Genomic DNA, 22,964 nt, shown 5'->3' with positions numbered 1-22,964 from the left:
AAAAACCTCTCATAAGCTACCTTTTTCTCTTTTATCACACCCTTTACTTCATTATTACACCAATCACTTCTCTTTCCTCCTGCACCCACCCTTTTATAGCTGCAAACTTCTGCCCCACATTCTAATACTGCATTATTAACCCTTTGAGGGTTTTCGTCGTACTAGTACGTCTTACGCGTAGGGGTTTTTGACGTACTAGTACTCATAAATTCTAGCGACCTCAAATCTAGTGGGAGAAAGCTGGTAGGCCTTCATATGAAAGAATGGGTCTATGTGGTCAGTGTGCACAGTCTAAAAAAAATCCTGCAGCACACGGTGCATAATGAGAAAAAAAAAACTTTTTCCATTTTTTTTTAATAAATCAGCGACTTTGCAGTGTATTTTCGTATAGTATTTATTGTTGTATTCTAGTTTTCTTGGTCTCATTTTATAGAATGGAAGACATATTACTGAAATTGAGATGATTTTGACTGGTTTTACAATGAAAGGTGCCTTGAAATTGAGCTCAAAGTAGCAGAAATGTTCGATTTTTACCAAACTTCAAAAGTAAACAAATCGTGCCAAGCGTGCAATACACGTCAACTGGTGAGTCTAATATTCTTTCACAAGTGCACCAATAATATTTATACCATTTTTTACACTAATGCAGTAGTCTGCATAACAGTAAATCTTATATTTTTTGTGAGAATAAAAATTCAAAGTGGAAAGCAAAAGAATATAAGAGGGGCCTTGAGACGTGACTAATGACTAGAGGAAATGTCATTTTAGTGCCAGGAATGTCTTTCTTGTTTATTCTGGACCCTATTCCGAAATTGGCATCTTTTGAAATTTGTGTGAAATTGGCAAAATTGCTAAATTCTGACCACTGTACTGGATAGTTGAATTTATAAATGGGTGGTTTCTTGCACCCATTCGATAGAAAAAATGGAGTTCTAGCGAAATATTCATGTTTTTTGTCGACTAGTACAGTGAAATTGGCCGAAAATGGGGCTCAAAGTGGGCAAAATCGCCGATGCGCAAACATCGCCGAGACCGCTAACTTTGCGAGAGCATAATTCCGTAAGTTTTTTATCAAATTTCAAACTTTTGGTGTCGTTATGATCGGGAAAAGATTCTCTATCTTTTCATAAGAGAAAATAATTTTTTTTTTTTTTTAAATTTGGCCGACCCTGAGAACGAGTTTCGGAGAGGGCCTGTCAACCCTCAAAGGGTTAAAACTATTCCAGCCCTCTTCAACCCCCTCCCCACTACTCATACTTGCACTAGCCCACCTTTCTGTCAATAATTGCTTATATCTCACCTGAACTTCTTCCTCCCTTAGTTTATACACTTTCACCTCTCTCTTACCTGTTGTTGCCATTTTCCTTTTGTCCCGTCAACCTCTTACTCTAACTGTAGCTACAACTAAATAATGATCCGATATATCAGTTGCCCCTCTATAAACATGTACATCCTGAAGCCTACCCATCAACAATTTATCCACCAATATATGATCTAACATACTACTTTCATTATGTGCTATATCATACCTTGTATATTTATTTATCCTCTTTTTCATAAAATATATATTACTTATTACCAAACCTCTTTCTACACATAGCTCAATTAAAGGCTTCCCATTTTCATTTACCCCAGGCACCCCAAATTTACCTACTACTCCCTCCACAACATTTTTACCCACTTTAGCATTGAAATCCCCAACAACAAGTAATCTCATACTTGGTTCAAAACTCCCCACATACTCACTCAACAATTCCCAAAACGTCACTCTCTCCTCTACACTTCTCTCTTCTCCAGGTGCATATATGCTTACTATAACCCACTTTTCACATCCAACCTTTATTTTACTCCACATAATCCTTGAATTTATACATTTATACTCCCTCTTTTCCTGCCACAGCTTATCCTTCAACATTATTGCTACTCCTTCTTTAGCTATATTTGAAACCCCTGACCTAATCCCATGTACTTCTCTCCACTGAAACTCTCCTACCCCCTTCAGCTTTGTTTTGCTTAAAGCCAGGACATCCAGCTTCTCATTCACAGCATCCAGAATCATCTCTTTCTTATCATTCGCACATCATCCTCACACATTCAGACATCCCACCTTGACAATTTTCTTCTTCTCCTTTTTAGTAATCTGTACAGGAAAAGGGGTTACTAGCCCATTGTTCCCGGCATTTTAGTCGACTTTTACAACACGCATGACTTACGGAGGAAAGATTCTTATTCCGCTTCCCCGTGGATATAAAGGAAAAAGTAATAAGAACAAGAACTATTATATTATAAATTATTAGGCTACAAATTTGTACAACTACAAAGCTTCTTATCTGAAATTCTCATTTGTACTTCATGTTGTAATTTGTTTACTGTAATTTTTACCATTGAATATATCATTGCTTAGTTAATCTTAAGTTAATTTTAAGCCTGCCCATAATGCTCTGCATACAAGGGGCTTTTGGCATGTACACTCAACCACTGTTTTCTTTGTACAACCATGTATGTCGAAATAATAATAAATAAAAAATAATTTTTTTTTTTTTCAACAAACCGGCCGTATCCCACCAAGGCAGGGTGGCCCAAAAATAAAAACGAAAGTTTTTATTTTTAAATTTAGTAATTTGTACAGAAGGGATTACTAGCCCCTTGCTCCTGGCATTTAAGTTGCTTCTTATAACACGCATGGCTTACAGAGGAAGAATTCTGTTCTACTTCCCCATGGAGATAAGAGGAAATAAACAAGAACAAGAACTAGAAAGAAAATAGAAGAAAACCCAAAGGGGTGTGTATATATATGCTTGTACATGTATGTGTAGTGTGACCTAAGTGCAAGTAGAAGTAACAAGACATACCTGAAATCTTGCATATTTATGAGACAGACAAAAGACACCAGCAATCCTACCATCATGTAAAACAATTACAAGCTCTCGTTTGACACTCACTTGGCAGGATAGTAGTACCTCCCTGGGTGGTTGCTGTCTACCAACCTACTACCTACAAAAAATACATAGGCAAAATTATAATGAAAAATACCATACCTTTTGCTGCTGCTTGAATAGCCTCTCTTGCAACTGTAGAGAATATCACAGTTCCATGGCCATTAGCTTCAAAGTATACTCCAATGTCAAATTGCTGAGCCATTCGATGTAAATGTTTCACTCCAGTTCTTGCACAAGCCACTGGTATTCCCAGCTGCTTAGTTATATAGGCAGTGGAGGCTCCATTAGCATAAGCAGTCTGTACTAGCCCAAGTTTAAGCTTTAGCCCTGTGGATATAATTTTTAGATTATTATGAAATTCTATTGTTTTTTGAAAAAATAGCATTTAGAGTTTATAATGCATAAATTAAACCCATCTTGTACATGTAATGCACAAGGCAATTTTTCTGGTTAATACATAAAATACAACAATACAAAAAAAAAAAATATTGTGTCCATACACATCAGTCTGTTTGTTTACCTCTGCAATTATGAAAATTATAGTAGTTTTTATTGGGGTATAGCATAGTATATCAAGATAAAACTGAGCTCAAAGTGAGATTCAAAGACTCCTGGATCAGTTCACTGTTTCAAGCATTACTTCACAAAATAATTTATTTACATTGACACCAACCTTCAGAAACCAAAGAATTTCATTTCCTGATCATCAAGCCACCACTATAGTCAAGAGTGACAAAGATTACAGAGGAATAAAGAATCCCTTCCCTCCTCACTGTGTTGCTTCTTTCTTACTGAATATCTACAAGCCTCTCATGTACTGTACTTCAAATATCTGTAATGAATGCTCAACACAGCAAAAAAAAATGCTCAACAAAAAAAAAAAAAAAAAAAAAAAAAAAAAAAAAAAAAAAAAAAAAAAAAAAAAAAAAAAAAAAATGCCTACAGACTGAAGTAGGATGCAGTGCAAATGTGGCTATTGGAAATAAAAGTAAGGACAGTGTAAACTATAAGTATCATTTACAAGATACATAATTTGTGTGTTCCATTCAAAAGCTAAACCTTTATGATTTACAGAATTTAAAGATCAAAAATGAACATCAAAATGGTATACTTTCTGTATTCGACTGAAGAAGCCTACTGTGTAGGCAAAATGTTTCGGAATAAAGTTGCCTAACTGTTGCCTATGTGTCTTACCTACCAAAGATCAAAAATACCTAAACATGCTATATGTATGTTATATTTCATTATACTGAATATGTATTTACACTTACTCACCTGAGCTTTTGACAAGCTCCTGCAGATAATCTGCAACCAAAGTGGCAATCTTGTCACCATCAAGCATGTGGAATCTTCCTTCACTATCAAGGACACTGTAGATAACACGATCTCCATCACCATCAATTGATACACACCTCACATTCTGAGTCTTTGGTACACCTTCAGGCCATTTTTGCTGTACCTGCATAAATAATATATTATTACTGTATTAAGAACAGCTGATAAACTTTTCAACAAAACATTAAAGCAGATTATACAAAATTTTTATTTTGAATGAAGTTATGAGATTTTTATCAATTAAACAGATGTGTGATGCACCTTCACATAATCAGCTCCACACATATGATTAAGTACTCCTTCTCCTTTGTTGAAGATAGTAACTCTGAGAGAGTCTTGCAAGTGGTTCAGAAACTCAGTCATTGCCAGTGCCCCTACACCATTGGCACCATCAAAAAGGATTACTGGATCATAGTTGCCATGAGAAGAGCTCGATGAACGTAATTTAACAAAGGCCTGGGCAATCTTCTGGTAATATCCCTTGACAGTTGCTTTGCCATAACTGAAATACAGTACATATACTAAATTGTTGTTAGCTCAGTAAGTACAAATATAATAAATTATAAATAACAGTACAATATCTAATACATTTAATTACTGGTCACAAAACATTTTTAGACAAAAAAAGGAGATGAGGATTGCCTTATTCATAGGCAATATTTCTGTTGGATTAAAATCTATGAAAATTATGTAAAGTAAAAGGACACAAGTGCAACTAATGTGACATTTTATTGTGGCAATGTTTCACTCTCCAGGAGCTTTATCAAGCCGTTACAAACAGTACATGTACACAGAGGGTATATATAGGCTCAGAGTGAGGTGTAATACTAGTGGTAGTAGCAGTAGTGATAATATAAGTTGTAATAGTAGTAGTAATACAATATGGTAGAACAATCAACTTGTACATGAGTAAAAGGTTATAAAAGCTATTACTTAGGCAACATAAAAATAGGTTAGACAAATATTTCTGTTGATGGTTGGATCTGAGAAGGTCTCTTTCAATAACAGGCTCTACAAACAAACCTATGGAATGGTAATGGGGTCCCCTATCAGTGTCGTCTTAGCCAGCTTATATATGGAACACCATGAAGCTGAACACTTCGCCAACATCATCCCCTCCAGCGTCACTTGGTTACGTTATGTGGACAACGTCCTCATAATAACTTCTGAACATTTTGATGTACATAATCTTCAGGCAAGGCTCAATGCAGTTGAACCGGCCATCCAGTTTACTCTAGAAGAAGAATCCAATGACAAGCTACTTTTTCTAGACATCCTCATTCACAAAGTTGATAACAATCTAAGATTTCAAGTTTACCACAAACCTTAAAACAAAAATGATCTCACCCACTTCTGTTCCAGTCAAGATACTAAAACCAAAAGAGGCATTATCATCGGATTTTTCCTAAGAGCATACCGAATTTGTAGTCTTGAGTTTCTTGACGAGGAATGTACTTACATACACGAGACCTTCACTGATTTACATTTTCTTTCCTTTTTTATCAAAGACTGCAAGAAAAGAGCTCTTCAGATCATAAATTCTCCACGCACCAACACTACTCCTAACAAATTTATAATCCTTCCCAACAGCACAAATTAACACTAGAGTTGCCATTGCATCCAGCACTTCCATAAGGGATCTAACCAGGACAAAATTGAACTACCATGAACCAGTCAATGCAGGAGTTTACACTATACCTTGTGGAGGCTATGGCAAGATATATGTAGGAGAAACAGCTAGGAACCTCGAAACACACCTCAATGAACACATTAACACATGTAGGAATGATAACTTTAACAACACCTGTGTACAACACCGGAATTTCACCAATCGCCTCATGAAATTCAACGATGCCCGATTAGTAATCAGAGAGAAATCTCCGCAGACGTAAATGCCTTGAATCATCATTAATCGCTGTTTCTAACACAATCAAGCAAAATAAAGGCAGCTTCATCATCTCTGAAGTATTAGCAAAAATCCTCCTCAAAACAGTAAACCCTGCCATCACATAGTCTCTGCTACACAAGAACACAACAGAGAAGGAACTCCGAAACAGACCTTCTCAGATCCAACCACCAACAGAAATAGTTGTCTAACCTATTCTTATGTTACCCAAGTAATAGCTTTTATAACCTTTTACTCATGTGCAAGTTGATTGTTCTACCATATTGTATTACTACTACTATTACAACTTTTATTACCACTACTACTACTACTACTACCACTGAGGCTATACAGTGGACCCTCGACCAATGATATTAATCCGTTCCTGAGAGCTCATCGTTAATCAAAATTATCATTAGTTGAGTTAATTTTCCCCATAAGAAATAATGGGAATCAAATTAATCCATGCAAGACACCCAAAAGTATTGAAAAAAAAAATTTACCACATGAAATATTAATTTTAATACATACAAACTGAAGAAGACATGTACAATTACATGACACTTACCTTTATTGAAGATCTGGTGATGATTGATGGGATGGGAGGAGGGGAGTGTGTGGATGGTGTTAGTGTTTAGAAGGGAAATCCCCTTCCATTAGGACTTGAGGTGTCAAGTTCTTTTCCGGGGGAAGTAACCCCAGAAAAGAACTTGACACCTCTTTTAATGCCACTAGGACAAGCCTGAGAGTCACTGGACCTCTGTCGCACAACATATTTGTCCATAGAGGCCTGTACCTCCCGTTCTTTTATGACATTCCTAAAGTGTTTCACAACATTGTCAGTGTCACAATTAAACACTTGTTCAGGTTTCAATTCTTCACTGTCTATGTACTCCTTGAATTCCTGCACATATTTTTCAGCTGCTTTTTGGACCGAACTGGCAGCCTCACCATGCCTTATCACACTATGTATGCCACTATGATTCTTAAATCTCTCAAACCAACCTTTGCTGGCCTTAAGTTCACTCACATCACCACTAGTTGCAGGCATTTTTCTAATTAAATCGTCATGCAATTTCCTAGCCTTTTCACTTATGATCGCTTGAGAGATGCTATCTCCTACTATCTGTTTTTCATTTATCCACACCAATAACAGTCTCTCAACATCTTCTATCACTTGTGATCTCAGTTTCGAAAACATAGTTGCACCTTTGGCAAGAACAGCTTCCTTGATTGCCGTTTTCCTGGCCACAATAGTAGCGATAGTTGATTGGAGTTTTGTGTACAACCTGGCCAGCTCGGAGACACGCGCTCCAATTTCATACTTAGCAATGATCTCTTTCTTCATTATTTTTTTATTATCACACCGGCCGATTCCCACCAAGGCAGGGTGGCCCGAAAAAGAAAAACTTTCACCATCATTCACTCCATCACTGTCTTGCCAGAAGGGTGCTTTACACTACAGTTTTTAAACTGCAACATTAACACCCCTCCTTCAGAGTGCAGGCACTGTACTTCCCATCTCCAGGACTCAAGTCCGGCCTGCCGGTTTCCCTGAATCCCTTCATAAATGTTACTTTGCTCACACTCCAACAGCACGTCAAGTATTAAAAACCATTTGTCTCCATTCACTCCTATCAAACACGCTCACGCATGCCTGCTGGAAGTCCAAGCCCCTCGCACACAAAACCTCCTTTACCCCCTCCCTCCAACCCTTCCTAGGCCGACCCCTACCCCGCCTTCCTTCCACTACAGACTGATACACTCTTGAAGTCATTCTGTTTCGCTCCATTCTCTCTACATGTCCGAACCACCTCAACAACCCTTCCTCAGCCCTCTGGACAACAGTTTTGGTAATCCCGCACCTCCTCCTAACTTCCAAACTACGAATTCTCTGCATTATATTCACACCACACATTGCCCTCAGACATGACATCTCCACTGCCTCCAGCCTTCTCCTCGCTGCAACATTCATCACCCACGCTTCACACCCATATAAGAGCGTTGGTAAAACTATACTCTCATACATTCCCCTCTTTGCCTCCAAGGACAAAGTTCTTTGTCTCCACAGACTCCTAAGTGCACCACTCACTCTTTTTCCCTCATCAATTCTATGATTCACCTCATCTTTCATAGACCCATCCGCTGACACGTCCACTCCCAAATATCTGAATACATTCACCTCCTCCATACTCTCTCCCTCCAATCTGATATTCAATCTTTCATCACCTAATCTTTTTGTTATCCTCATAACCTTACTCTTTCCTGTATTCACCTTTAATTTTCTTCTTTTGCACACCCTACCAAATTCATCCACCAATCTCTGCAACTTCTCTTCAGAATCTCCCAAGAGCACAGTGTCATCAGCAAAGAGCAGCTGTGACAACTCCCACTTTGTGTGTGATTCTTTGTCTTTTAACTCCACGCCTCTTGCCAAGACCCTCGCATTTACTTCTCTTACAACCCCATCTATAAATATATTAAACAACCACGGTGACATCACACATCCTTGTCTAAGGCCTACCTTTACTGGGAAAAAATTTCCTTCTTTCCTACATACTCTAACTTGAGCCTCACTATCCTCGTAAAAACTCTTCACTGCTTTCAGTAACCTACCTCCTACACCATACACTTGCAACATCTGCCACATTGCCCCCCTATCCACCCTGTCATATGCCTTTTCCAAATCCATAAATGCCACAAAGACCTCTTTAGCCTTATCTAAATACTGTTCACTTATATGTTTCACTGTAAACACCTGGTCCACACACCCCCTACCTTTCCTAAAGCCTCCTTGTTCATCTGCTATCCTATTCTCCGTCTTACTCTTAATTCTTTCAATTATAACTCTACCATACACTTTACCAGGTACACTCAACAGACTTATCCCCCTATAATTTTTGCACTCTCTTTTATCCCCTTTGCCTTTATACAAAGGAACTATGCATGCTCTCTGCCAAGCCCTAGGTACCTTACCCTCTTCCATACATTTATTAAATAATTGCAGCAACCACTCCAAAACTATATCCCCACCTGCTTTTAACATTTCTATCTTTATCCCATCAATCCCGGCTGCCTTACCCCCTTTCATTTTGCCTACTGCCTCACGAACTTCCCCCACACTCACAACTGGCTCTTCCTCACTCCTACAAGATGTTATTCCTCCTTGCCCTATACACGAAATCACAGCTTCCCTATCTTCATCAACATTTAACAATTCCTCAAAATATTCCTTCCATCTTCCCAATACCTCTAACTCTCCATTTAATAACTCTCCTCTCCTATTTTTAACTGACAAATCCATTTGTTCTCTAGGCTTTCTTAACTTGTTAATCTCACTCCAAAACTTTTTCTTATTTTCAACAAAATTTGTTGATAACATCTCACCCACTCTCTCATTTGCTCTCTTTTTACATTGCTTCACCACTCTCTTAACTTCTCTCTTTTTCTCCATATACTCTTCCCTCCTTGCATCACTTCTACTTTGTAAAAACTTCTCATATGCTAACTTTTTCTCCCTTACTACTCTCTTTACATCATCATTCCACCAATCGCTCCTCTTCCCTCCTGCACCCACTTTCCTGTAACCACAAACTTCTGCTGAACACTCTAACACTGCATTTTTAAACCTACCCCATACCTCTTCGACCCCATTGCCTATGCTCTCATTAGCCCATCTATCCTCCAATAGCTGTTTATATCTTACCCTAACTGCCTCCTCTTTTAGTTTATAAACCTTCACCTCTCTCTTCCCTGATGCTTCTATTCTCCTTGTATCCCATCTACCTTTTACTCTCAGTGTAGCTACAACTAGAAAGTGATCTGATATATCTGTGGCCCCTCTATAAACATGTACATCCTGAAGTCTACTCAACAGTCTTTTATCTACCAATACATAATCCAACAAACTACTGTCATTTCGCCCTACATCATATCGTGTATACTTATTTATCCTCTTTTTCTTAAAATATGTATTACCTATAACTAAACCCCTTTCTATACAAAGTTCAATCAAAGGGCTCCCATTATCATTTACACCTGGCACCCCAAACTTACCTACCACACCCTCTCTAAAAGTTTCTCCTACTTTAGCATTCAAGTCCCCTACCACAATTACTCTCTCACTTGGTTCAAAGGCTCCTATACATTCACTTAACATCTCCCAAAATCTCTCTCTCTCCTCTGCATTCCTCTCTTCTCCAGGTGCATACACGCTTATTATGACCCACTTCTCGCATCCAACCTTGACTTTAATCCACATAATTCTTGAATTTACACATTCATATTCTCTTTTCTCCTTCCATAACTGATCATTTAACATTACTGCTACCCCTTCCTTTGCTCTAACTCTCTCAGATACTCCAGATTTAATCCCATTTATTTCCCCCCACTGAAACTCTCCTACCCCCTTCAGCTTTGTTTCGCTTAGGGCCAGGACATCCAACTTCTTTTCATTCATAACATCAGCAATCATCTGTTTCTTGTCATCCGCACTACATCCACGCACATTTAAGCAACCCAGTTTTATAAAGTTTTTCTTCTTCTCTTTTTTAGTAATTGTATACAGGAGAAGGGGTTACTAGCCCATTGCTCCCGGCATTTTAGTCGCCTCATACGACACGCATGGCTTACGGAGGAAAGATTCTTTTCCACTTCCCCATGGACAATAGAAGAAATAAAAAAGAACAAGAGCTATTTAGAAAAAGGAGAAAAACCTAGATGTATGTATATATATATATGCATGTGCGTGTCTGTGAAGTGTGACCAAAGTGTAAGTAGGAGTAGCAAGATATCCCTGTTATCTTAGCGTGTTTATGAGACAGAAAAAGAAACCAGCAATCCTACCATCATGCAAAACAGTTACAGGTTTTTGTTTCACAGTCATCTGGCAGGACGGTAGTACTTCCCTGGGTGGTTGCTGTCTACCAACCTACTACCTGTCTACCAACCTACTAACCTACCAACCTACCAACCTACTACCTGTCTACCAACCTACTACTCTTTCTTCATATCCATAGTAATTCTCACCCTTTTTGCTGTAGGGTTGGCACTAGAAGCTTTCTTGGGGCCCATGGTGACTTATTTTGCAGGTGCAATCACTAAAAACGCTGTGATAATATGAAATGTTCCGATTGTATGTTCGGATGGGACCGTGGTGGCTGGCAGGCTTGTAAACACTGGCCACAAGTGAACATGTCTCAAACGGAACAAATCGAGTTGGTCGAGTTTTTTAGCGCCAGTCGAGGCAAAATTTTTGCGTTAAAATGTATCGCTAGTCGGATTTAACGTTAGATGATGCCATCGTTGGTCGAGGGTCCACTGTATATGCCCTGTGTGTCCATGTATTGTTTGTAACAGTGTGATAAAGCTCCTGGAGAGCGAAACGTTGCCACAATAAAATGTCACATTATGTACTTGCACTTGTGTCCTTTTACTTTACATATTATCGGTAATTCTTTTTTTTTTTTTTTTAACAAGTCGGCTATCTCCCACCGAAGCAGGGTGACCCAAAAAGAAAATAGTTTCATCATAATTCAACACTTTCACCTCACTCACACATAATCGCTGTTTTTGCAAAAGTGCTCAGGATACAACAGTTTAGAAGCACATACGTATAAAGATACACAACATATCCCTCCAAACTGCCAATATCCCAAACCCCTCCTTTAAAGTGCAGGCATTGTACTTCCCATTTCCAGGACTCAAGTCCAGCTATATGAAAATAACCGGTTTCCCTGAATCCCTTCACTATTACCCTGCTCACACTCCAACAGCTCATCAGGACCCAAATACCATACGTCTCCATTCACTCCTATCTAACATGTTCATGCACACTTGCTGGAAGTCCAAGCCCCTCGCCCACAAAACCTCCTTTACCCCTTCCCTCCAACCTTTTCGAAGACGACCCCTACCCCGCCTTCCTTCCCCTACAGATTTATACGCTCTCCATGTCATCCTACTTTGTTCCATTTTCTCTAAATGACCAAACCACCTCAACAACCCCTCTTCAGTCCTCTGACTAATACTTTTATTAACTCCACACCTTCTCCTAATTTCCACACTCCAAATTTTCTGCATATTTACACCAAACATTGCCCTTAGGCAGGACATTTCCACTGCCTCCAACCACCTCCTCGCTGCAGCATTTACAACCCAAGCTTCACACCCATATAAGTGTGTTGGTACCACTATACTTTCATACATTCCCTTCTTTCCCTCCATAGATAATGTTTTTTTGTCTAAACGTATACCTCAATGCACCACTCGCCTTTTTTCCCCCTCATCAATTTTATGATTAACCTCATCCTTCATAAATCCATCCACTGACACATCAACTCCCAAATATCTGAAAACATTCACTTCTTCCATACTCCTCTCCAATTTGATATCCAATTTTCTTTATCTAAATCATTTGATACCCTCATCACCTTACTCTTTTCTATGTTCACTTTCAACTTTCTACCTTTACACACACTCCCAAACTCGTCCAATAACCTTGGCAATTTTCCTATAGAATCTCCCATAAGCACAGTATCATCAGCAAAAGGTAACTGTGTCAATTCCCATTTTTGCATTTGACTCCCCATAATTTAATCCCACCCCTCTCCCAATCACCCTAGCATTAATTTCATTTACAACCCCATCCACAAATAAAACAACCAGGATGGCATTACACATTCCTGTCTAAGACCTACTTTTACTGGGAAGTAGTCTCCCTCTCTTCTACACACCCTAACCTGAGCCTCACTATCCTCATAAAAACTCTTTACAGCATTTTGTAACTTACTACCTATTCCATACACTTGCAACATGTCCCACACTGCTCCCCTATCCACTATCATATGCCTTTTCTAAATCCATAAATGCAATGAAAACTTCCCTACCCTTATCTAAATACTGTTCACATATAAGCTTCAATGTAAACACTTGGTCTGCACATCCCCTACCCACTCTAAAACATCCTTGCTCATCCGCAATCCTACATTCTGTCTTACCTCTAATTCTTTCAATAATAACCCTACCGAACACTTAGGTTAGGTTAGGTAAGGTTCGTCAGGAAACAGGACAAATGTTTCCTGATGCGGGTCTTAGTCAGATGATGACCCGCCTTTGGAGCTTTTGGTCATCTGACCGAGGCCTTCCGCTGGCTTACCGGTCCACCCCTTTAAAAATTATGGTCATTTATAACCTTCCAAAAATAAAAAGGAAGAAAAAAGTGATGTACCGAACACTTTTCCTGGTATACTCAGTAAACTAATTCCTCTATAATTTTTACAATCTCTTTTGTCCCCCTTCCCTTTATATGAAGGAACTATACATGCTCTCTGCCAATCCCTACGTACCTTCCCCTCTTTCATACATTTATTAAACAAAAATACCAACCATTCGAACACTATATCCCCCCCTGCTTTTAACATTTCTCTCATGATCCTGTCAGTTCCAGCTGCTTTACCACTCTCATTCTACGTAATGCCTCACGCACCTCCCCCACACTCACATCCTGCTCTTCTTCACTCCTTCACTCCCTGGCCAATGTATTAAATTACCGCCTCCCTTTCTTCATCGACATATAAAAGTTCCTCAAAATATTCCCACCATCTACGCAATACCTCCAGCTCCCCATCTACTAACTCCCCTACTCTGTTTTTAACTGACAAATCCATTCGTTCCCTAGGCTTTCTTAACTTGTTTAACTCACTCCAAAATTTTTTCTTATTTTCATTAAAATTTCTTGACAGTGCCTCTCCCACTCTATCATCTGCTCTCCTTTTGCATTCTCTCCACCTTTCTTTAACTCTCCATATACTCTACTCTTCTTATAATACTTCTGCTTTGTAAAAAACCTCTCATAAGCTACCTTTTTCTCTTTTATCACACCCTTTACTTCATCATTCCACCAATCAGTCCTCTTTCCTCCTGCACCTACCCTCCTATAACCACAAACTTCTGCCGCACATTCTAATACTGCATTTTTAAAACTATTCCAACCATCTTCAACCCCCCCACTACTCATACTTGCACTAGCCCACCTTTCTGCAAATAGTTGCTTATATCTCACCCGAACTTCCTCCTCCCTTAGTTTATACACTTTCGCCTCTCTTACTTGTTGTTGCCATTTTCCTCTTGTCTCATCTACCTTTTACTCTAACTGTAGCTACAACTAAATAATGATCCGTAATTCTACCAACATTAATACGAAAATTATGTGCCTACCACATACAAGATTCTTACTTCGTAGGTTCACTGAGGGAGGAGGAGGAGGAGGTGGTATGACATTTATGAAGCAGTTTGACCTAATAGGTTACTAAGTGCTCATAGGCATTAAAAATTACACAATAAAATAAAAAAGATAAAATCAACAAACAATAAGAGCAACAAACATAAGCACTCAATGCAAATAAAACAATCAAACCAAGTTAAACTAGCTAGCATTAATTAAAATCCCCCATTAAAATAGTAATGTTAAAAAGCATTCTAAAAGGTCCCCAAGGTCACTACAGGTACCTTTGTAATTATAAAAAATATGACAACTACATGGAGAGTGAAACTCACTAAATATCTGTATTTAACTTTTTAACTGTGTCCAATGTACTAGCATGAAGGTGAGGACTGAGTTTGACATACCAACATGCACAATTTTTCCGTGTTTTTAACCCTTGAACTATCCGAACACAAATCTACGTTCACGTACGTAGTGCTCCAAGCGTAAATCTACATTTTATTTTACATGCTTTCAAATGTAAAAAAAAAAAAAAAAAGTAGATTTACGTTCGGAGCGCTATGCACGTGAACGTAGATCTATGTTTGGACAGTTTAAGGGTTAAATATGCCACCTGCCAATATTCTGACCTCAGCTCAACTGTTTGAGTCTCTTACAAACTTTTCATTTTGAAAAAATAAAAATCCAAGACCAGGTGGATCCATACACTGCATCATGGAGCAAAATTACCTAACTACTACATAAGTGACCAATGAAACCATGACCAGTTATTCCACCACCAGCTTCCTTACCAGCAAAAGAGTGAATGGAACTGCCAGGAAGATGCCTTATTCATTGCAAATTTATTACAGTTTCATAATACTAAGTGGATTTCAGTCAATAAGTAAACTATGTAGATTTATTTCCATGAGTATTACACCTTGTAGCAATTCTGATATCATAAAAGTTCTTTATAAATACTGTACAAGTTTTATAGTAGCCTGAAGACACAGGTATTATACGTTACCTCTGAAGATATACCTCTGAAGAGTTTCGAGAGTTTATCTACTCTGAGCCTGGCCATGGGCCAGGCTCGTCTGGTGCTTGCCTGGTCAACCAGGCTGTTGCTGCTGGAGGCCCACTGCCCCACATATCTATCATAGCCTGGTTGATCTGGCACCTGATGAAGATATTTGTCCAGTTTCCTGGACAAGTATCTTCACCAGGTGCCAGATCAACCAGGCTGTGATGGATTATGGACACTTAGAAATTACAGTATGTTTATATAACTTAGGGCATTCCCTCAAAACTAAATTTTTTTTTTAACACACTGGCCATCTCTCACTGAGGTAGGGTGACCCAAAAAAGAAGAAACACTTTCACCATTACTCACTCAATCACTGTATTGCCAGAGGCATGCTGACATTACAACTCAGATGTCCCTCCAAACTACGTACAATACCCCCACCCCTCCTGCAGAGTACTGGCACTGTACTTCCCATCTCACATATGCCTACTGGATGTCCAAGCCTCATACAAAACCTTTGCTCCCTCCCTACAACCTTTCCAGGGATGATCCCCTACCCATCTTTACCTCCACAACAGATTTATATACCCTCCAAGTTATCCTATTTTGCTCCACCCTCTCTAAATGTCCGAACCACCTCAGTAACCCCTCCTCAGCCCACTGGACAATACTTTTAGCAACACCACACCTTCCTCTAATCTCTAAACTATGAAGCTGAATATAAAACATAACAAAAACCTAAGATAACTCAGTATTGTCAAACAAAAAATACATGAAAAAGGAATAACAGGAAAAGTGGGTAGATGGAGCTATAACTTTCTAATAAATGAAACACAGAGAGTAATAGTAAACAGAGTAAAATCAGAGGCAGCTACAGTGAAAAGCTCTGTTCCACAAGGTACAGTATTCACTCCCATCCTGTTCCTCATCCTCATATCTGACATAAACAGAGATGTAAGCCACAACACCATGTCATCCTTTGCAGATGACACCCAAACTTGTATGACAGTGTCATCCATCGAAAACACTGCAAATCTCCAAGTGGACATCACCTAAGTCTTTCTTAAATGAGACGCAGAAAACAAAATGAAGTTCAACGAAGACAAATTTCAATTACTCTGCTATGGAAAACTCAAGGACAGTGAAACAGTATCGGAGTACAAGACAAATTCCAACCACACAATTGAGCAAAAAACTAATGTGAAGGACCTGGGAGTAATAAGTCAGAGAATCTCACTTTCAAAGATCACAGTGTATCTACCATATCTGCTAGGAAAATGATAGGATGGATAATGAGAACCTTCAAAACAAAGAGATGATAAGCCCATGATGATTCTATTCAAATCAGTTGCTCTCTCTAGGCTGGAATATTGCTGCATACTAATGCCCCCTTTCAAGGCAGGCAAAATTGCAGACCTTGAGAATATACAGAGAGCTTCCACAGCACACACAAGTATAAAGTCCATGAATGGTTGAAGTCCCTTGATTTGTATGAACATAAGAATGGAGGAACACTGCAAAAGGCCTACTGGCTCATACAAGGCAGGTCCTTGTCAAAACCACCACTACCCAAAGTATTCCCTGGAATGCAGACAAGAAAGATACATGATAATATACACTTGGAAAATCCAAGAGGGACTAATCCGAAATCTGCATACGGAAATCACTCCCTACAAAAGCAAAAGACTTGGCAGAAGATGTAACATCCCCCAGTGAAAAGCAGGGGCACCATGAGTATGCTAAGAGACAACACAATAAGTGTCATATCAGGGGCCCAAGACTGTTCAACTGCCTCCCAGCATACATAAGGGGGATTACCAATAGACCCCTGGCTGTCTTCAAGAGGGAGCTGGACAGGCACCTAAAGTCAGTACCTGACCAGCCAGGCTGTGGTTTGTACATCAGTTTACATGTGACCAGTAGTAACAGCCTGGCTGATCAGGTCCTGATGCACCATGAGGCCTGGTCACAGACCAGGCGGCAGGGGCGTTGACCCCCAAAATCCCCTCCAGGTATATTACAGTATTTCCAGAATGACTTATTTACAGAGTAATCCACAAAATACAGTACAATACTGTACCTTGTTTCAGCAACTAATACAATATAACTACCAACTAGAAGATAGTTTGCACTTTAACAGTTTTCCTTACTGAAGTGTTTGGTACCTGAAAAATGTGAATAACATAAAAAAAAAAAAAGTAAAAGGGGAAGCTACAAGAGTGACTCCAAGAGCTAAAAATTATGATTTATGAAGAATGAAAAACACTATAAAATGCATTCATTGTATGAGAGGAAGAAGAGACACAAAAAGTATGAAGTTACTTGCCAAGTGTGACAGCCAAACCCTTAAAAGATTACGATTACTTTTAAATGCTATAACTATTGGAAATTTAACAAAATTAAGATATATTAAATACTGAAAACAGGACACCATAAACACAGCTCTGCTCCTGTAGCTAAAAACAGGTAAGTGCAGTCAGATAATAACCAGATCACAGGTTTTTTCACAATTGCAGGAGAACTGTTTAGCCTATTTTGCTAAAATGTGCCAATTACATTCTGTACTATTCAATATATACTCAACATTTAGTGTACTAAATGACTGACACATACAGTACTAAACGTTTTTCTAATTTCTATTCAGAGTAAAGTTTGAGTTAAAAAAGAGATTTTAATTTAAAAAGGTGAAAAATAAGTACTCACTTTTCACCATCATTGTAGCAAGTAACAACATAATGCAGAATTGGAGTAGAGATTATTCCAAAATCTTTAACTTCTCCACCTATTGCAGTTACACCTGCAATCACTGCATCACGTAAACGGTTGCTACTGGGCCTGTAAGACAATTAACTGCTTTACTAAAAATCTTGAGCCAGTTAACCGAAAAAAAAATAATTCTGTGCAATCTTTACTGTGGTGGCTTTAAGCTCTTGTACTAAAAACTTTTATATATTTCAATCCATCAGTACATGACTGGAGATATTAAGTTTTTGTAAGCTACTGCTTTTCAATTTAAGTTTCTGTGCTTCTCCATTTTTATCTTTTAGTGCTAAACATACAATACTAGCTGAAGTAATTTCTACTTTTCCACTCTTACTGTTGCTGTGAAGGTAGTAATTTATCTGACAAATATGACAGCAAAATCTTTATTAATTATGTTTTAACCAAAACAAATCTGTCATGATTTCTCCTGCATTCAGTTCATTCTTAGGTTACTGTTTCCAAAGACTCCTAAATCACACAATCAACAAACTTGTCCCCCTTGAGCATGCTTACCTAGTATCTCTACCAACAAATACTAGTGCTTTCTTGTTTGTATCAATGCACGCTTCACTGACAATCTTTTCTAGTACACCAGCAACTCCATCATCTGGAGCATTCACCAAAGTGGTTGCATGTGCCTCCCAGGCTGGTGCTAACATTTCTCCCATAGGATCTACTAATTTAATTCCATTGTCTTGTTCTGGGTTGTGTGAGGCAGTGATCATAACACCAATAGCAGCTGGAAAATGTAATGTTAACTGTTAGCCCATAATGAATGAATTTATAAATTAACTGTTGCACATGTTCAAAGCATATACAACAGGTTATAGACAAGGTTACTGTGATTCAGGCTAAGCTGGGCTGTTTGGATTATGGAAGAAAATGCTTAAAGGGAAGTTCTGAAAGTACTACTATATTATTTTGCAAGTGCAATCAATCTCATTTTTATTCAGAAAACTTAACAATTCCTTCCCAAACTAAAAAGTCAGAATATTAGTAGCATAAATTTATTTTTGCAGTCACAATAAGTAACAGTATTTCTCTCTGCTAAATCAGTCTCAAATCACAATGTTTGCATAGATTTCTTACAATTAAAAAATAATACCTCTTTATAAGGCATACCAAGATAGAAACAAAAAGTAGAGCTAAAAAAAACACAGTCTTGGTAGCAATCATCTATAAAACAAACGAGTGTCAGTAGTAGAAATAAAAGTATTTATTTATTTCAATCAGGGAAAAGCACAGGGTTATGGGAATGGGGGCAATCAGGTTTGATCCAAAGAAGGAGAGGATAAGTTCAATTCCTTGGATCAATAACCCCTCACTGTATAAGATGCCTCCCTAGAGGATGGGAAATAAGAGTAATGTATAGAAAGTCTCTTTGTAGAGAGAGCTTTTTGTAGTGTTTGTTACAAAGGGTGTCTATTTTATAGAACACTTTAATGTGGACAGTACTCTGAACAGTTAAAAAAAGGGTAGGAAAAATAATACACATGAATATAGCTGGGTACACAAATAACCCGCACATAAAAGACAGAAGCTTACGACGACGTTTCGGTCCGACTTGGACCATTGACAAAGTCAATGACTTTGTCAGTGGTCCAAGTCGGACCGAAACGTCGTCGTAAGCTTCTGTCTTTTATGTGCGGGTTATTTGTGTGTCGTTCCAGTCACGGTATTGTGCCTTTTTGTTATTTATAGCTGGGTGTGAGTTGACTTGCCTAGCATGGGCCAGCAGGTCTACTGCAGTGGTCATCTATTCTTATATTACACAAGTTAAATAACTAATGGCTCAGTGGGAGCAATTTTGGTTTATAACCAAAGTATCCAGGTTTGATCCTGGAATGAGTGGCAATGTTGATAATGTTTCCTTACACTTGTTGAGCTTGTTCACCTAGCAGTAAATTAAATACCTGAATGCCTGCCAACTGTTATGGATAACACCTTGAGGTAGTGGATCAAAAACCCCATTGGAAATAAGGCACACTGACTGCTTTCTTGGGTTACTAACCCTCCACATTAATCCTTAAACTGTCTAAACGTAGATCTTCGTTTACACGCGTAGCTCTCCGACCTTGATTTTCCCAATTTGAAAGCATGTATAAAAACGTAGCTCTACGTTCGGAGCGCTACACGAGCAATCGTAGATCTACGCTTGGACAATTTAAGGATTAAAGAGCATTCTACATGAGTGTTACCTGATGTGTCCTGGGCTCGGAGACCTGCAAGGAGGCCCATCCGATACATGATGTAGTCCAGCTGATCTGCCCTGAAAATAAATGTATGTTTAGTGCAATCTCAAAGTTAACAGTCCATGTTTCAGAATAAATTTTCTATTTAAAAGAGAAAATTACCATTTTCTAACAAAATAAATGGGTCAAGTTCAATACATATCTAACAGAGTACTGCAGCGCTTTTGATAAGGATGGTGAAATGAAGGACTGTAGTTTAAAAAAAAAAAAAAGTTTTTTAAAGGTTCATCTTTATTAAATTACCATTAAATGCCTAGACTGTTTGTGCAACATAAACCAACAAAAACATAAAACATCTGTGCTTATGAATGAATACATTATGGATATACCTGGTACATAATTTTACGTACCATATTATCAAAATAATATAACAATTACTTAACCTAGGATATTACTACAATTCCTCAATTTTTTAAATCCAATTACACTATTATAATTAGGTTCACAGTTCACAGAAAGGCTAAAATTAAAGCTTCTTTAGTTCATAAAGGCAATTCTACATATGGACACATCTCTCGATGTACTGCATATACCATTTAAGACATATGCTGCATAAATTGTGATTAACTATTATTATTATTATCATCATAACTAAGCACTAAACCCACAAAGGTCATACAGCACTGCATTTTATTGCTATTATTATTAACTTATTATTACTGAATAACTTATTAATATTATTATTATTATTATAAGGCTTTGGTGGCCTGGTGGCTAACGCTCTCGCTTCACACGGCGAGGGCCTGGGTTCGATTCCCAGCCAGAGTAGAAACATTGGGCATGTTTCCTTCCACCTGTTGTCTATGTTCCCCATCAGTAAAATGGGTACCTGGGTGTTAGTCGACTGGTGTGGGTCGCATCTTGGGACACTGACCTAATTTGCCCAACATGCAGAGCATAACAAGGGGCTTTCTATATAGTAGTATGTCATTGATGTCAGCTAGGCCTGTACCATGTACATGTACTTGTAGTAAATAAAGATATTATTATTATTATTATTATTATTATTATTATTATTATTAAGGGGAAATCCTGAACCCATAAGGGTCATACACTGCACAAGTAATGGGTGGCAATCATTGCTAGCTTGATTTCAAGGACACATAGCTCACACACTTGAGGTTCGTGGTTCGATCCCCAGTACGGGTGGAGACATCAGGACAAGTTTCCTTAAAACGCCTGCTGTCCATGTTCACTTATCAGTACAACAGGTACCCGAGTGTTAGTGGATTTGAGTGGGTCGCATCCTGGGGACAAAATCAACCTATGCTCTGCGTAAGAGGATCAAGAGCCGCCCTCACTGGCACCTCCCATGACAGGATATGGAAGAGAAAACACTTTTGCCTGCTCTAGTACAAGCTTTGTAAAATGTCATTAAATCAGGAAAGCCATCAAATCAGTCATCAACTATTTAAATGCCCAACGTCAATGAGTTATTAAGGCTGCAGGCTCGGCAGTCTGATAAATTTTAAGCAGTTGTCCAAAAGCATAATATAGATTTAAGTTGCATTAGATCATGCTGTTATGCTTGGTTAATGTTTGTAAAGTTTCAGCTAAATATGAGAGAACTCTTGGCCAATAGCAAAATTTACTTTTGATCGATCGACGATTTGGGAACGTCGGTGAGATCACTTGCATTCCATTATGCTATTTTTTAATAACGAATATAAATTAAAACTATCACGTCTTATATTTATGCTTTCAGTTACCTCAGTCTTTGTTATATACTTTCCACTATTCAAAACTAACATATAAATCAGTAACTAATGACACACGGCTTATACCGGTTAATTAATCATAGAGGTTGTCATTGATAGTTTACTCAGGTAATATATAGAATTATTCAGTACATCTGGAACCATCGGTAGAAGTCAGTGTCTTTAGAAAACTGGAACAAATGTTGTAGCTCTGGAATAACAAATATTCACTTCAAGGGATCTACATAAGCCGGTTTCACCTGTGGGCAACTTTCTCAAGACAAAAAAAAAAAAATCAATTCTCGAAGTGGATTACAGGCAGCCAACACATGCCACAAGTGATTTCAATAAACGAGCCTTGTTAAGGGTAATATATAAAGTTCTCACTTGCTTCTGAAGCCGGCCGTGCCATATTTAATCTCCCGGGTATCACACTTGGAGTAAGTGTCTATGGCCAAACGTTCAGCGCGAGTGTAGGCCATGATGGTGTTACTCCCTCAGTGATGGTGGTAGCGGCTACACTGAGTCAATGACACCCAGCCAGCCCTCACTCCCGCTCTCTCTCAAGGCCCTCCCATCATGGCAGGTGCCGGTGATGGGCTCTGGATCCAAGGAATTGAACCTGTCCTCCCTCTCCTTAAATTGAAATTGATTGCCTCCCATTCCTCCAGACGGTCTGACCCTTGTGGGTCAGCGCTTTCCGCTATGAATGCAATGATAAATATTCTGATTTTCCCGAAGGACCTTAATTACCACTGCCCACCCGCACACTGTTCCCTCCCATCATCCTTCATTATTAATAATTACTATAATCATGGGGGAGCGCTAAACCCACAGGATTATACAGCGCATGTGAAGGGAGGGGG

General features: G+C 38.6%; 1 protein-coding gene across 2 annotated transcripts in view; it reads right to left on the bottom strand.

Moving 5' to 3' along the window:
• The window catches only part of nst (phosphoglucomutase 3-like protein nst), a 54,975-nt gene extending 32,288 nt beyond the window's left edge, over nt 1–22,687 (bottom strand). Inside the window, exons 1-7 of one of the 2 annotated variants that reach the window (XM_053778196.2) lie at nt 22,486–22,687; nt 20,348–20,418; nt 18,663–18,888; nt 18,090–18,221; nt 4,536–4,776; nt 4,215–4,398; nt 3,039–3,266 (exon numbers count right to left, since the gene is read on the bottom strand). In XM_053778196.2, coding sequence (XP_053634171.1) covers nt 3,039–3,266; nt 4,215–4,398; nt 4,536–4,776; nt 18,090–18,221; nt 18,663–18,888; nt 20,348–20,418; nt 22,486–22,580 — 1,177 coding nt within the window. In that variant the 5' untranslated portion in view covers nt 22,581–22,687. Of the gene's footprint in view, nt 1–3,038; nt 3,267–4,214; nt 4,399–4,535; nt 4,777–18,089; nt 18,222–18,662; nt 18,889–20,347; nt 20,419–21,517; nt 21,694–22,485 lie in introns of those variants that run through there. The other variant, XM_053778197.2, reaches the window with a different exon arrangement.
• Nucleotides 22,688–22,964: the final 277 nt, after the last annotated feature.

This window comes from Cherax quadricarinatus, chromosome 22, assembly GCF_038502225.1.
Source record: "Cherax quadricarinatus isolate ZL_2023a chromosome 22, ASM3850222v1, whole genome shotgun sequence".
Taxonomy (NCBI): Eukaryota; Metazoa; Arthropoda; class Malacostraca; order Decapoda; family Parastacidae; genus Cherax; species Cherax quadricarinatus.
This window is presented reverse-complemented; position numbering and strand designations above follow the sequence as displayed.